Source organism: Filicampus tigris, chromosome 14, assembly GCF_054856515.1.
Source record: "Filicampus tigris isolate MCC_2025a chromosome 14, RoL_Ftig_1.0, whole genome shotgun sequence".
NCBI classification, from domain to species: Eukaryota; Metazoa; Chordata; class Actinopteri; order Syngnathiformes; family Syngnathidae; genus Filicampus; species Filicampus tigris.
The window spans coordinates 8999458-9015611 of record NC_141230.1 but is presented as its reverse complement, the minus strand read 5'-3'; the positions used below and the strand labels follow the sequence as shown (position 1 = coordinate 9015611).

Here is a 16154-nt window from a genome sequence, read left to right as displayed (position 1 = left end):
GGGGTGCCAACGACAATCTGAGTCACAAAGAGAGGAAGAGAAAGAGCGCCGAGAGGAAAGAAGGGGGAGGGAACGAGCGGAAACCAGAGAGAGAGAGAGAGAGAGAGAGAGGAGAGAGAGAGAGAGAGAGAGAGAGAGAGAGAGAGAGAGAGAGAGAGAGAGAGAGAGAGAGAGAGAGAGAGAGAGAGAGAGAGAGAGAGAGAGAGAGAGGGAGAGCGAGGCAGGCAACGGGAGGAGGCAGTGGGGGGGAGGAAAAAAGATGGCGAGAAGAAAGCTTGCACTCCGGTGAAAGTGATGGAAGATAAATAGAGGGATGAAGATAGGAAAAGGAGGACAGACGCAAGGAGAGAGACAATTTTGAAAATAGGCGTGGAGCCGCGTCGCAGACAGGAACAAAGCGGGGCGAGAAAATGAGCTCAATTTAAGCGGGGAGGAAGTGAAGACGGGAAACGAGGCGAAGTGTAAAATGTGCCGAGAGGCGCGCGGAGCCGAGCGAGAGCACCCCCCCCCCGGCCCAGCCCTCCCCCCCCATTACCTCGTAGCCCAGACGCGCCGCTCTCTGGAGGAGCGTCTCGCCGGCGTTCTTGTTCACGATCAGCCGGCGGGCTTCGGGCGGGATGGGCCGCACCACCGGGGCGTCGGCGGCGGGCATCCGCTGCGCCCCGATGACCTCCGGCGGGATGCCGCCTGCTCTGCCGTTGGCCTGGGGCTGCGGCGGGGGCGGACAGAGCGCGGCGGGGGAGCAGGGCTTGACTGGAGAGCAGGGATAATGATTAGGAGAGGCAGCTCGCTTCCTCGGAGCCTCTCGCTGCTCACTCGGCTGCGGAGAGAGAGGGCGAGAGCGAGAGAGAGGAAGCGTTAATGACGCTGACACATAGACGCACGCGGAAACTGAAGAACATACGCGCACACGCGTGCAGGTGGACATAATACACACGCGCGCGCACGCACGGTCCATTGAGAAAGAAAGGCTTTCTGCTCCAAAGTGCGCCGCTCATGACGTGTTTCCCAGGCACAATGGCGCTGTTGTCTGCGTGCCGGCGTGCGAGCGTGCGTGCGTGCGCGCGCGAGGCCTTAATGTGCAACATCTGTGTTGTTTTTATGTCAGGAAGACACGCAATGTGTCACACGTGCACGCGGCGCCTCCGCACTGACGCTCCAGGCTGGCACGCCACTTTTCCTTGAACCACTAAACCAACAGGCCTGCGAGCGCCAGGCGAGAGAGGCAGTTGCCTGCCTCCGTTTGTGTGTGCGTGCGTGCGTGCGTGTGTGCGTGCCCTCTCTGTGGAATTCCATGTCGGAGCAGCTGTCAGGCTGAGGAGGAGCAGGGGGAAGAGAGCGGCGCGGGCGGAAAACAACTCGCCTTTTTTTCCCCCCGCAATTTTCCCCATGCTGGTTTTTTTTTCCTTCCCCCCCCCTCCCCACGCTTTTGAAGTTCATGCGCTCGACCGCGGCTGCCACATTCCTCGCCGCACAAGCGAGGGAGGGAGTGAACGCGAGCGGGCCTCGTGTTCAGCGCCGCTGTATAATTGCTCCGGGGTTTTGTTGTTATGTCAGGAATGCTCACCGACACGCACCCTTTGCACACGTCGACGCGCCACAAAGGGCCGGACGAGGCGCGCTTGACAATTAAGCGTCGAGACGAGTCGGCACGCACGCACGCACGCAGGCAGGCAGGCAGGCAGGCAGGCAGGCGGGCGGGCGGGCAGGCGCTCCGCGGGGAGGCGGCGAGGGCACGGGGCGGGGGAGGAGGTCAAAGCGCCGGCCGCCCCCGCAACATCGTACACGCGCTTGCTTCCCAGGAGCGGAGGCGCCGACGGGCCGGGGCGCCGCAAACCCGAGCGCTCACCTTGTCGTCCTCGGCCGTTCCCGGATCAGCCGTGAAACGCTGGCCGGGGCTGCTGGGCGCAGCCTCTTTTCTCCTCTCGCGCTCTCGCTGGCCGGTGTGTTTGGTCTTGCATGGCCGCTTGCCCTTGGGCTTGTCCGCGTCGCTATGACGACGCAGCTTGAGGGGAGGGCCGCCTCCCAGCGAGGGCTCGGCGCCCGGCGAGGGAGGGCCGCGCCGGGGCTCCCTGAGGCCACGGTCACCTGAGAAGGGGCCCGGCGGGTGCACTCTGTCCTTCAGCTGGCCGCCGGGGTGAAGGGGAGGTACAGCGACTCCTGGGGGAGAGGAAGAGGAAGGGGGGGAGGGAGACGGCATTAGTGTGTGGAAAGGCGGCAAGGTATTGCAAGGCCATCTCTCACCCTCTGCTGGTTTATTAATGAGCGCAGAGAGCTGTCTGCGAGCGCCGCACGCCTGCTCGATCAGGAAGAAAATACCCCCCCCCCACACACACACACACACAGAGGCACGCGCACTGCAGCAAGGATCATCTTAAACGCAGAGCGGCCTCAAGTTGCGCAAATACGCGGCTTTCCGAGAAGAAAAACGCTGGGTCCTCGCAAACCGCAAGGTCAAAATGGCATTTAAGCGCTTAATGGAAACCCGTTTCCTCCGGAGGATCCTCGTCAGGCATTTGGCATGCGGAGAAGCCAACGCGGCGAAGCCAACGCCGCGTGCGCTTTGATTTGCATTACGTTACAATTTGCAGAATAAACACGTCATTAAATCACATGGCTTTGGCCAGGGGGGCCGGTGAGGAGGAATGCGAAATTCTACGGCCTTGTGCTGCACTCCTGCATTAAGATGACCCGCCCCCACATACTGATGAGGCTGCTTGACAGTAAAGCAAACAAGGCTGCTGCTGCTGCTGCTGCTGCCGCCGCCGCCGCCGCCGCCGCTTTTGCAACCGTCGTCACATTACGGCTTTAACATCGCTCCGTGCCAGGTTCATGGCGTTGACATCCAGTTTGGCTGGCTAGGCTATCCGAACACTAAACCACATTTGGTGGAAAGAAAGTCAGTCAGAGTGACAAACGTCTCCATTTATTTCTCAAGATTCAGAAGACCAGGTTACATATTCTTTCATGTTAAATTTCAAACCGAGCATTTGGAGCTGAACATAGTTCGGATCCGCACCCCATCAACATGCTTTGTTAAACAGACACATTTAGAAGAGCTAGTTCGACACTTAGCAAAAATGGCAGTCGGGTTCCCCCTTTAAAGCTATCGGCCATTTCACTCTGCCTGTCAATTTCTTTCCACCTGTTTTGCGTAATGCCACTGACAGAATTGTGGTGGCGATGTCAAGAGTTGGGGACAGCACCTGTGTGTGAGGGTATTCCGCAGCGCAATGCTGCAATCACACGGTGTGACGTTTAACGCCGCCCAACTGTCGCTGACACATTTAATGATCCGACTGTGGGATGCGGTGTCGTGGTGTGAAAGTGCGCACGTTTACGGCAATTACCCGTCGAGATACCGTTAGGGCTCTGACGCGACATTTTTCACGGGATCTCAGAGAAAAAGCCTATTTTGTGTGTGCATAAGTTTCTGAAGGTGGATTATAGTTCCTACCAAAGGTTGGCAAATGAGGTTAAATGTCCGATGGTTAAGAATCAAGATTCGCTCCGTACTAGCCTACAACTGATTAATTCATTCATTAGAGTGGTGTCCCAATACTTTCGTCCACATCAGGCACGTTGGAGAACAAAGGACAAACTGCAGCCCTGACAGACGCAAGCTAACTGAGTGGAGGGGAGAAAAAAAAAAAAAAAAAAAAAAAAAAAAAGAATCGTTGCAGGGCTGTTGCCAAGGTGACGTTATCTGAAAAGGTGAAAGCAGGGAAGAAAAAAAAAAATAATGAAAAGAAATCAGCGGCCAATCAAGGCCTGTGGTTTCTGCAGGGAACATAAAACCCAAATCTTCTCTGATTTATTCACTTTCTTTCATCTCCCGCCTGCTCTTTTATTTTCCTCTTCGCCATGCTCGTCCCTCCGCTTCAGTCTGGGCACGCGAAGAAGGGAGCGCATGGTTTTAATAAGTTAGCCCCCCACTCCAGTCCCCCCCCCCCCCGCACACACACACACGCGCACACACCCGCTCGCCTTTTTCCCTGCGACTGGTCTGTTGGGGGTGGGGGGGGAATTATCACACATTAGTCACACTACACCTGCCCACGCATATCTCCAGCAGCCACTTCGATCGTGCGCGCTTTCATCGCTGTCACAGAGCACGCTGTAGGCCGGTGGAAAAAAAAAAAAAAAAACTCAAATCACAAGAGGAGGGCGGCATTTTAGATTCGCGTCCCCCAGCTCCCATCTCTGATTCGCAGCCTTTCCCCCTTGGCAGAAGGAAGTATCCTCTACCTCATTTCCTCCGCCTGCTTCCAAAAAGGCTCCTGGGAAATCCCCCTCTAGACAGGCGGCTCAACAAGAAAGCGAAAGCCAAAGATAGATTTCCGTTACCCCGGCTGAACTCGCGCGACGTGGCGCGGCGCACACTCACCGTTGAGCAGTCTTTCGCAGCCCCACTTCCTGTTGATGTCAGCTCTGTGCGCCAGCGCTCGCTCGTCGCGCTCTCGCTGGGTCTGCGCCGGGCCGAGCAAGCGAGGCCACGGCTGCTCTTGTTTGATCTGGGGGCGCTCGGGCGAGGCGCCCCCCTGGGCGGGCTTGCTAAGCCGCAGCCCCTTCAGCTCGATGCAGACTTTGAGCTTCCGCACCTCGTCGTCATCCTCGTCTTCGGCGTCGTCGTCAGCGCTGGTCTGCTCGTGCTCATCTGCGAACAAAATGTCTTGTCAAGTCGACATGAAATGAAAGCCGTAGACAAGCAAGTACAAAGTAGGGATGAAATGGTTTACAGTTGAAAATGGAGGATTCCGGTTTACAAATTGTATTCATGATTACGACAGTTTTTAGCATGGCTGGACAAACCGTAGGACGGCAATAACCGAAACCACCAATCTTGCAATGCTTACGCTGCTGGCATCCCTAATTCTTTTTTTGCTTTAGATTCGTTTTAGTAACATTGTGATAACACTGACAACCGTCATTTTTTTTTTATCGCAATCACCATGGTAAAATACAATTTCAACTCTTAAAAAGGCATTAATCCCCGATAAAAATCCACATTTTACGGATTGAGACAAAGGTTGTGACTAGTGAATAATTTTAGAATTCACTATTCTCGATTATTCCATCGATTCATCGAACAATCGGATAAAAAACGTATTTTGCTTTGTTTACTGCAATTTTCTCTTGATATTTTTCATGAACCGGTAATTGTTGTTTATTTGGTAATTTGGCAATATCACACGAGCAAGAGGGAGTGATTTTGAAAGCTCCTTCTTAGGTAGCGATTCATGCAAAGGGCTACAAGTTTGATGTACACTTTCAACGCTGCTTCATTGTTCAACTAAATGTCAATTCCAGGTTATGCATACTACGGCTGCAAATAATTATTTGACTACAGAAGTCCAAGAATATTTGCTGCCGAGAGGCGGGAAATCAGAGGAATTGTATAATAAAAAAAAGACAAACAACGGCTCAAAGCAATTAATCGATTTTGAAAATAGTTGTCGATGAATTCAATTCATTGTTGAGTAATCGATTAATTTGGACACCTCTCAGACACGACGCGGACTGATGGATGATTAAAAAAAAGGATAAGGATAAAAGGTCTAAGACTTTAGCGGGGGGAAAATGAAACACAAAGACGAAAATTCACATGGGACGCACGTTTGACTCGTCAGCTTTTGCCGCGGGAGAGTGTGGTACCGCACGCCGGAGGGGGGGGAGACGAAAGGAGGAGACCCAAACAGATGAGGGGAGATGAAAAGAGAAGAAAAGAGCAGCTTTGAAAAGGGAGGTGGCGGTGGGTAAGCGGCGCAGAGGAACGGTGTTGAAAGAAGCGAGAGAATGACTGGCCCCTCTTCCTCGCTCGGCGCTCAGGCTCGGCCTCAAAGACGGGATTAAACACTTGCCGTTGCTGGCTGCCGCACAGAGCGAATGACGGGAAGGGGGCGGGGGTGCGGGGGGGGGGGATATATAGGCTGAGCGCTGAAGGGGGTGGGGGTTGTTTCCGAGTAATGTCGTTTAATTTTACGGCGGAATTGATTTGGGGAACTTCTGTTCATAAAGCAACAAGAGGGGGACACACGGCGGACGTGCGGTGAACATCTGAAGGAAAGGAACGCAGCGTGTGTGGGTGGCGCCGCAGAATTTAACATTCTCACCGGCAGACATCCTGGCTCTTTTCTGAGGGTGGAACATCGTCTCGTCTTCCTCCTGCTCAGAGTCCTGCTCCACCTTGAGAACGCGCAGGCGCTTCCTGCCCGCGCCAAAGTCATGACCGAGCGCCTCCTCGGGAGACTCCCTCGCCGCCGAGGCGGGGGGAAGCCCTTCCGAGTCCAACGCCAGCCTGCGAGCGCCGTCGCCCAGGCTGGCCGACTCTCTGGCACCGCATCGCTGAAGGACTGGGACACGGTTATTCGGGTACGCCAGCAGGACACCTGAGCACGGATGGCAAATGGGGAGCGGGGAGTTAGCGAGGGAAGATGAAAGAAAGCCAAGAAACAACGGGTGGTGCTGCTGGCAGGCGGCGTCAGCGCGAAGACGCTAGTTAAGAAGCAGGCAGCTTTTATTCCGCTTTAAAGACGGGCAGTAAAACTTTGATGGGGTAAAAAGACTTTCTAATCTGAAGTCAGCCGAGCCAGCGGCTTGATGGTTGACTGCCGACGCCGCCACTTCCGCGGAGGCAAGACAACATCCTGTGTACTTTCGCCGCCCGCCCGCTCGCTCGCTCGCCACCCCCTCCCCCCTCCTCCCCCCTTTCCGCCGCCGTGTCCTCTGTCCTCCCCCACGGCATGACCGCACCACGCCCTTCTCACATAGAGCGTGACTCCAAACCCCCTCCCTCTCCCTCGCTCCCAGATTCCCTCTCCATGCCATAATTAGGCTCACACGTCAGCCCCGGCCTCGCTCCAACACGCAGCTGGGCTCCACGCCAACCTAACTATCGCCCCCGCCGCCCGCCACCACCCCCCCCTCCGCTTTCCGTCCCTCTCTCTGTTGCGCTCTCCCATCCGCTTTCACCAACCCCCCTCCCCGACCCCCCGCCCCCCACTCATCGCACACTGCTTTCACTCTCGCGCAATCTCTCCCTCCTCACCCTCCCTCGCGATCATATCCCTGCGTGCAGATAAGCACAAAAGGCTTCTTGAAAATAAAACTCCCCCCTCGCGTCCCTCCGGCTCGCTCGCGCTTGTGCAAGAGCGTCTGCGCCGGCAGAGGAAGAGCGTGTCTTTTTTTAGAGTGACCCGGTCTCGCTCGCCACAGCGTTTGCCGCATGTGCACGCCAGCGCACTTATTGTTTGTCTGCCGCTCCCCGAGTCCTCCTTTACAGCATGCTGATGTACGTGCGCGCGCATACACGGTGTGTGTGCGTGTGCGCGCTCACCCTCCCTCTCCCCATGCCGGGTGGCGTATTGGCCGAGTTCCAGCGCTCGCTCTCTGCGTTGGCCGTCCGCCAGCTCTCGTCCCGCCGCTGGGGCAGACACGCACACATTGCCGCCGCCACAGCCGCCGCCCTCCTTCTCCTTCAGCTCCAGCTCCGAGAACCGCATCATCGCCCGCTGTGCACGCGCACGCACGCACACACGCACACACACACACAAGAAGAAATGCAGAGAAATCCCATGAAGACCACTCGTCGTCTGGCCGAGCCACACACACTCTCCACTCCTAAGCCTCAATCTGGCCTCAAAAGCGATGAATGCAAAACATTTAAATGAATGTACAGTACATTACAAAAAAAAGAATCACTTTTTTTTTTTTTTTTTTAAAGGAAATTTAACATTTTTAATTCAAAGAACACACCAAGAAATTAAACCGACACACAAGCCAAAAAAGGTGGGGTGGGGGAACAAGCATCAAGACAGGTTAGACTACTGCAGCCGCTGTGAGTCCATGCGCGCTGGGCCTTAAAGTCCTGGCACATCTTCGCTTCCTGGAATACAAACATGGCTAGGCAACATACATCTAAGCCCCGAGGCGGATAGGAAGGGGGGTCGGGGGAGGGGTGGGGGTTGAAGAAGGGGGAAAAGAGGCAGTGCGAAAAAGGAGGAGTGTGCAGCGACACAGAGTATACAACAAGGAGACAGAGGCCATCAGAGGCAGATGTGATAAGAAATGTAAAGAACTGACCTCCCAGTTAGCTGCAGGTTGACTTATATTACTCCCCTCTCGTGATATGAGTTCCATCTAAGCAATTAGAATGGGGGGGTGGGCTCAATATAACTGTCCATCAATTCATTCTTGAGTTTATTGTAAAGGTTTCGCCACTGTTTCTTGACACATTCACAAGGCAGTCCCACAAAATGACCCCCAAAAAACAACAACAACAAAAAGACTCAACAGGTCAGCACAAAACTATCAAATCATTTCTGAGCAAGACGTTGGTTCATCATGGGAAAACTTGATCGTAACTAGGCATTTTGTTTCCGCTAAACAAATTCAATTATGACACGTCCAGAAATTGAGCGTTTGATAGCTTTGTGCCGCAGCTGCGCATTGACAAGCATGACACAGACAAAACCACAGTTCACGAGGATGCCTTCAACAACACAGACAGACATTTGGGACACATTAACAAATCTGCCTCTGCGCCAGTGGATAACAAAGCATAGGGTTTGTTGGCTTTTTACTTTACGGAATGTTGGCGCATGGATGCAAACCGCATGACAAGTGAAGGGGAATTAAAAAAAAATTTTTTTTTTTTTTTTTAAAAACACAAAACAGTAGCTCAAATGTGTGGATGTGAGCGACAAATGTCAAGTGTACTAATCAGGGATGTGGAACCTACGGGTTGTGGGCCCCGCAAGAGCATTTTGATCCGGCCTGTCACGCAATTCTAAAAACAAATTAAAGCCACGAGCAGAGATAAACGGGAACTTCAAACCACATGCACACTACGATTTGAGAGCACCAGACGGAGGAAAATCAGCAGTGTGATTGCTACGATACATTTTGTCTAGTAGGGCGCCAATTAATCAGCCCAGGGTGTGACCTTCCTCACACATGAGCACGACAGGTTAGGTCGTGCGCTGACCTTGGGCACTGTGGGTTTTCTGGTGAGAAACTTTGCTCACGCGTGTCGCCCGCACACAATGGCAAAAACTTTAAATATTTGCAAATGTAACATTGCCTGTCTGTTTGGTGGACGTGCTTTCAATTTGGTGGCAATCAGACCAAATCTCTAGGATCTGTTTTGATTTTTGAAGAATTCTTGAAAATGGACAAACTAAAATGGCCGTTCAAATCAAAATGGCCTCCAGTGTCTTTTCGGGCATGGAGGTTTTTGTGGTTCGAAGAGATGACTGAAACGCTGACCAACCACACATTTTCGTTAGGATGAAAACAGTTTGGTGAGTTTTCCTGCCCCTCAGAACGGTGACACACGGCTCTCCGGGGACTTCATACGTGATAGGGAAAAAGGTTCCCACCCCTGGTTTAATTTATGTGGACGTAATTTGATGTGTGCCGAGTGAGAGAAAGAAGGGGTGAGTGAGCGGGTGGGGGGAACGGGGGGGGGGTCTTTTTTAGCCAAAAGGGGCACAGGAGAATTATGACCTTGGACAACTACCATGCAAGCAGGGCAGCACAGCGGGCTGGCGGGTAGCAACTCGGTGGGGAGGGGGAGGGCACAGCCAAACAGGAAAGCCCAGCGAGGGCAGCTGCTCGATCTTAAGCACGCACGACAAGCCCTCCACTGCCCCTCACCTTGGGGTTAAGCATAGCCGGCGGCAGTTATGCGCTGCGAGGCCCGGCCGCAGTCATGCTCGGGAAAAACGACGCGGCGCCAAACACGCGTTCTCGCCCTGGGGCACTCGCGCAAGGACAAGCGCGTCCGGACGCGCGGAGAATAACCTTTCGCAAACGCCTGCTCACTAATCAACATACAGACATGGCAGGCCTGGTTAACCTTTGAACCGCCATCCCTGATAGAGGGCGGCGACTGGCCTTGCACGCGCTGACTAAGATGGTGATAAACTAAAAAGGAGGGGGAAGGTCAAGCCTGTTGCCAGGACAGTAGCATGACAGCAAGGGGATTAGTCTTGTGCTGTGCTGCAAAAGCAGTATGCCAGTCACATGCAAGATGCCTTCCACAAGGACTACCTGGAATTTGGGCATGGGAATAAAGAGCTTGCCAGGCTTACGCCTTACGGTGTTTTGAAGTACAGCAGAACCTCTAAAGTCCAACATACAATTGTGGATAAATACGCTGCTAAAGTTGCACAAAAATTTGGAGTTCAAAAGAACGGGAGGAGAGAAAAAGAATATACATTGGGGAAGTTAGGTCAAGTAAGCAGACTTCAAAGCAGTAAGACTCCACAGCGTCCACACATTTTTCGTACTTTTTACCGACGGTAGCCAGCCTGGAGTGTTTTATTACTAAGACAGGTTGACTTCTTTTTACACTTGTGTGATAATTACAAATATTACGAGAGATATGGAAGCCACATCTATTGTGCCAATTACCTTTGCGTTAAGTCATCATTAAATCAAAGTATTTTATTTCATTTTTTTTCCATATTAACAGTGGTTAAAGGGGAGGTCAACCCAAACATATTTTTTTGCAGAAGATGTTCTATGCGGGCCCACAAGTTAAAACATGGCATTTTGATTAATATTGTGTTTGTGGAATATAAGTTAAGCAGAAAAATGCACCCACCTTTAGCCATCTCAGGGGCGGCCATTTTGTCACTTGTGTGGACTGAAGATGACATTCAAGTTGCTCAGGGCTGAGGTAACGACCAATCGCGGCTCACCCGTTTTCTGAGGCTGAGCCATGATTGGTCGTTACCTGAGCCCTGAGCAACTTGGATGTCATCGTCAATCGACAGAAGCGGCAAAATGGCTGCCCCCAGAGCTAGCTAAAAACGGGTGGATTTCTCATATTCCACAAACGCAACATTAATCACAATGCTTTGTTTAGACTGCATAGAAACATATTCCGGAAAAAAAAAACATTTGGGTTGACTTCCCCTTTAAAATATTTTTCTTATCATGCGGACGATTTGACCCTGAAACAGATGAACTCCATTACTTCATGAGAGGAAACCAATTTCAAAATCCGAGGTTTGTGTTCAACCTTAGGGGTTCCACTGTATGATGGAAATGTTTGTACTGCGCACGTGGATTTGCGCAACATATGCTGCACTGTACATTAACATATACAAGCACGCACACAAATGCTAATTTGGCCTTACCTGCAAAGCTCTTTGCTCGCGGCTCAGCTTGCTGGAGTCAGCATACAGCTCCGTGGTGACGCATTTAAAGCGGTCGCCGACATAGCCCGACGAGTTGGCAATTCTCTTGGCCAAACCGGAACGGCGAGAGCCTTTGGAGTTGTGGCAATCTTCGTCGTCCTCGTCGTCACCCTCTCCTTGAGACTCCCCGAGGTCCACCACACTGTCTTCGTTTTCAGTGTCCCGACACGTCAGCGCATCCTGGTTCGCCTCTTTGGCCATAACCGTGCAATTTGGAGCAAAGTGAGGAGCTCTACTGTCCCGTGCCAGTTTGTCCTTACCAGAGCTGCGCTCACCGGACGTACGGGCGCAACGCAAGGTACTCTGGTCGTCATCCGCGGGCTCCGGGCTGGGGCACTGTTCCTCCGAGGAGTTTTCCTCCTCTTCTCGGCAGAGCTTTCCAGGATTATTTGGGGATGTGCTCGATGTCGTTGCAGGACAGCCCGCGTCCTGAACAGCCTTTGGCTTTCCATAGGTAGTTTCCTGCTGTCTGTCTGTGGGATGGGGCTTCTGCGTTGGGCTGTGCCCGGAGAGGATAGGATAAGGATGGGAAAGATGAAATTTTGGCTCATACTCCACCCTCGTCGTGTTTTGGTTGCTATGGTAGCGTTCATTTTGGTCGAAAGCTGAGGATTCACCAGAGGGTTGTTTCTGGACGGTTGGAGTCGACTCTGCGTCAGTGTCCGAGTGGACAAGGTCAATGCATTCAATCTTTTCTCGGTGCGCTGCAGACGGAGATGATGTTTTAGTTTGGCTGCCATTTTGTCCTTGTGCTATTGCTTCTTTGTCTGACTTGATTTGGTTCCCTTCTCTCATCTCCTTGCTCATGTTCTTGTCTCTTTCATCAAAAGAGCCCCTGGATTTCTCGTGTCCCCGCGGTTTCAGGCTGCCATCCCCTCTTTCTGACAGCTTGTTATCGGAGTGAGGCTGCATTAGCGGGTGGGACATCTCCTGTGAGTTATAAGCAAGGTATTCCCCTCCTGAAGCAGGCGGTAGGTTGTGGTAGGGTAAAGGAGGTTTCGCTGCCAAGTGGGATGGGTAAAGGCTATTGCTGCCCAGCAACACCGGGTGAGGGTAGACCGGACCTTTCCCTGCGATTGGCAGGGAGTGAAGTGCCATGCTGTCAGGGATGGGGTAGTGCAGATATCTATTGGCGTAGGCCAAACTGTGGGTTAGATAAGCGTCACTTTGAGGAAGATAAAGGGGGCCAGCTGGGTGGCCGTTCTCCAACATGGGTCTTTTGTATGACGACGCCTCTGGAATAGTTTCCGCTCTCTTAGCATTCTGGGAGGACTTCTCCGCTCCCTCTCTGTGGTGGCCCATGACTGGTACATGTTCTGATTGAAGAGGGCTGTGTTTGGGCCAATCGCCATTTGATTTGGGAGAAAGAACCCTGGATGTGATGAGAGCGGAATCCGACGAAACAGAGTTGGCCTCACTTATCCTCGGACAGGACGAGCTACGCGGCTGAGGAAGCACTCTTTCCAGGTTCTTGTGTTTGATGACAGAGGGGGAGGAGCCTTTGGCTTGGGAAGATCCCAGATCTGCATTCGGTCTGGGAGACTGGGATAAGCCTGGGGCATGCTGAGTTTGAGAGGGAGACCGGCTGGGTACTACCCAGGAAGAGTGTAAAGTGCTGATCATCTCTGGTCTCTCCGAGACCTTTGCAGAAGTGCTGTTTACCACAGAGTGAGGGTGGGAGGAGGGGGAGAGGGATAGGTTCTCTTTTAAGAGTTCTCCACTAGGGGGAAGTCCATAACGTGCACCTGGAGGAATAGTGTCCATCTTAATCGGGAAACCATTAGGAAGTCCAAACTCCAGTATTCTTCCAGACAAATCTAACGGCTTCTCCGCCGTTTCTTTGGTTGCTTGGGGTTGGTGAGCGTTCCTGTCAAAATTGGACTTTGAGGGTGACCTGCTGGCTCTCCTTTCAGCACCTGGCGCCCCTTCCCTTGGACGCTGCGGCCTGGCAGGAGAGGCCTGTTCTGACGCCATGTTGCCGACGGATAACAGATGAGAAACGGGCTGCGTGGCAGACGAAGATATTGAAGCCGAAGAGACGGGCGGTTGTCCCATCCTTGCGACTGGCCTTTGTAAATCCAGTGAACTGTCAATGAGAGTTTGGGAGAGGCGAGAGGACGCATGAGGTGAGGAGTCAGTAGGCAGGCTATTATTTGCACCACTGGCAGCACTCGTGCTTGTACTACTGGTGTTGTTGCTGGCACTGCTGCCAGTCCGAGAGGGGGGTCTGCTTGGTCGACCGCTCCTGTTGGGTGATCGTTCCCTGTCGATAGCAGATGGATGATGCTGAGGATGCGGGGAAGGCTGGTGAAGCTGCTGCACAAACGGCGGAGCGACACCGAGGCCTTTGTCCTGGCAGTGCACAAGGGACGTGGGGGCCACTGAAACAGGAGGGATCCTCATTTGGGGAGCGACCAGGGGAGAGGACATTGTCGGAGGTGGATAAGTGGGCATATAGTAGAGCCTTTCAGCGGCAGAGGTGACTGCAACGGGGTTGACATTTCCACCTTGGGGTGCACAAAGAGACGGGTAAGCCAGATGCTGGGGGAGGTAAGGGTTGGGTTGGCTGAGCAACGAAGCTTTATACATGTTCAGAGCGGCATACTTGGATGAGTCCATAAAGGGATACATGCTCGCTTCTGGGTAAGGGTTGAGCCACGGCAGACGCAGGTAGCTACTGCCAGTGCTCCCTAAGCTCATTTCAGGTGCTTTTTCCCCAGGTGCCAGCCGTCGTTCCAAGCTTAAACTCTCCGCTCCAGGAATTAGCACCGGCTTGTGGAGATTAGGAGGGATGCCCTTATAAAGGCCCAGGTATCCATTAGTGGGTTTACGACTGTCCAAAGGGCCATCCGGCTTGTAGACAAGCTCCGGTAGCCCATCCCGGCCGTAACCCAAAGGGAGAACAGCCGCCTCTCTAGTCTTCTCTGTCTGCAGCGTTCTGATCCCAGGATACACAACACCGCCATGGAGGCGAAGACCATCGTGGATCAGAGCGCCTCGGTCCAGCCCCATCGCAGCGAGGGGTGTCAGCCTTGCATCCACCTGCAATAAAAAGGGTGAACAGAAAATAAGATCCCTTGCAGAAAGACAAAAATGTCTTTGTTTTTCCTCTAGTAAGTTGTGAAAATGAGTGGAAGGGATAAGCTCAGAGACTTACCATGTTTTGTGTGATGTATTTCCCTTGTCTTAGTTCCAGATTGGTTTGTGTCTCAGCATCGACATCACGAACAGAAGTAACCCTGTGGAGACGAGCAAGTATTTAGCACTAAGTGTCTTGGCTCGGCCACAAAAACCCTGTTGTACTCCAACTTGCCATGGTCTCCAACATATCCGCTTATGGAATTTCCAACGTCAAAGCGCCATTATTCTTTAATCACTGCGGCATGAGAGCCAAACAATGATCCTAATCACTTCATATTTCATAAAAGTCACAAACATGTAGCATTTATCCTTTGGTTCTTGCTTGTCGCGATGGCAGTCGCATTCATCACAACCTTTCTTTTTGGGAAACAAGCTCAGCACAGTTGAGGGCCACGAGTTAAGCTCCTCTCCCATCCGTCAGGAACACTCAGCGGCCTACAAAGCCATCCACCCTCCTCCCCCTCCCACTGACCCCCATCCTGACCACCCCTGTAGGCTAGGCGCACATTGCCGAGCTGCCGCCATTCCGTCACGTTCCCCACACACTGGTTTTTGCTGGCCCCTCTGACCCACGCTCTGGGCTGCCTCAGCCCACCGAGCGAGGCCAGATTATACATCAGAGACCGCTTCGGCGGGGGACCATTTACCGCCCGTCGACACTGTAACACAGATCGGCCAATGCGCACGTGTATAAGCAGAGCACGCAAACAGAACTCTGTGCTCAATCCACAGCAAACGAAAGACATTTGTTGTGAAAAAACAGATACGGGAAAAAAACTGAATGGGGATGGTGAAGACAGATTGTTTAAGCTCGAGTACATACGAAGAAAAGGAAATTTGATTGTGTGTGAAATGTCCTTTGAACCCATTATTAATTGGTCTGGTAAATTGACAAGTCGCAACTACTCATTTGAATGGTTAAAGGAAATTATAATTGGCTTTTCACACTAAATCCATGCATTTTAACCGGTGGGTTATGACCATCGCTTGGACACAAGACTTTAAGCAAGACAAATTTCAAACATTTTTATTTTGTTTGCTAGCGACGTCTTCAATGGATGTTACTTTTTCTTTGGCTCTTTTTGTGATGAAAAATCCACCGATAACCACAGAAGCAGAAATGTAATTTACTGCAACAAATGCGGTACATGGGTCTGTGCGTCGAGTCCTCTCAGTACACTATGACCCACTTTTGACGTACCCAGAAATGCTCAATTGCCCTGTTGCTTTTAACATAGATTTTTAGCAAGGCAAACCTCTATGCAATGCCAGTTTGCTAGTGACGCCTTGGCAAATATAAACAACGCTCATTTTAAATGATGCATGCTTTTAAGAGAAAACAACATGCAAGCCGAAGTTCCGTCTATTTCATTTCCATGGTTGCAAAATTACACCAATTTTGTTTGACGTTGCGATACCGCATTATGGAAAAGAACACATTCTGTTGATTTGGACCATCATTTTCCCAACACAAAAGTTTTTTTTGGGGGGGTGGAATGCCACAATTGAAACAACATAATGAGGCTACATTATTTCAAGAAGGCAAAATGGGAAAATGGCGACTTACAATCACTAGGCTAGGCGCTTGTCCGCATTTACGAACGGCGAGTCTCCTTATGAGGACATTTTTTTGTGAGGCAGCCCTAATAAGGGGAGTCGGCGCAGGAAGGAGGTGGCGGGCCGAGGCGTGGGGGGAGGAAAGAGCCTTTAAATAGTAAAGAGCGAAGCCTTGCCGTGCTCAGCAGTGCTGAGAGCAGCAGAGAAAGCGCTCTCCTCTATCATCCCAGAGGAACGACGCCGAGCCTC

The 16154-nt window shown here is 52.2% G+C and overlaps 1 protein-coding gene across 4 annotated transcripts in view; it reads right to left on the bottom strand.

Annotated features, from left to right (window-relative positions):
- bcor (BCL6 corepressor) overlaps positions 1–16154 on the bottom strand; it is a 44005-nt gene that overhangs the window by 13243 nt on the left and 14608 nt on the right. For 2 of the 4 annotated variants that reach the window (XM_086051562.1, XM_086051558.1), the window contains exons 2-9: positions 14367–14446; positions 11148–14254; positions 8083–8139; positions 7337–7511; positions 6114–6389; positions 4388–4657; positions 1850–2160; positions 536–820 (exon numbers count right to left, since the gene is read on the bottom strand). In XM_086051562.1, the coding sequence (XP_085907688.1) occupies positions 536–820; positions 1850–2160; positions 4388–4657; positions 6114–6389; positions 7337–7511; positions 8083–8139; positions 11148–14254; position 14367 (4482 nt within the window). In that variant the 5' untranslated portion in view covers positions 14368–14446. Of the gene's footprint in view, positions 1–535; positions 821–1849; positions 2161–4387; positions 4658–6113; positions 6390–7336; positions 7512–8082; positions 8140–11147; positions 14255–14364; positions 14447–16154 lie in introns of all 4 variants that reach the window. The other 2 variants (XM_086051560.1, XM_086051561.1) reach the window with 2 other exon arrangements.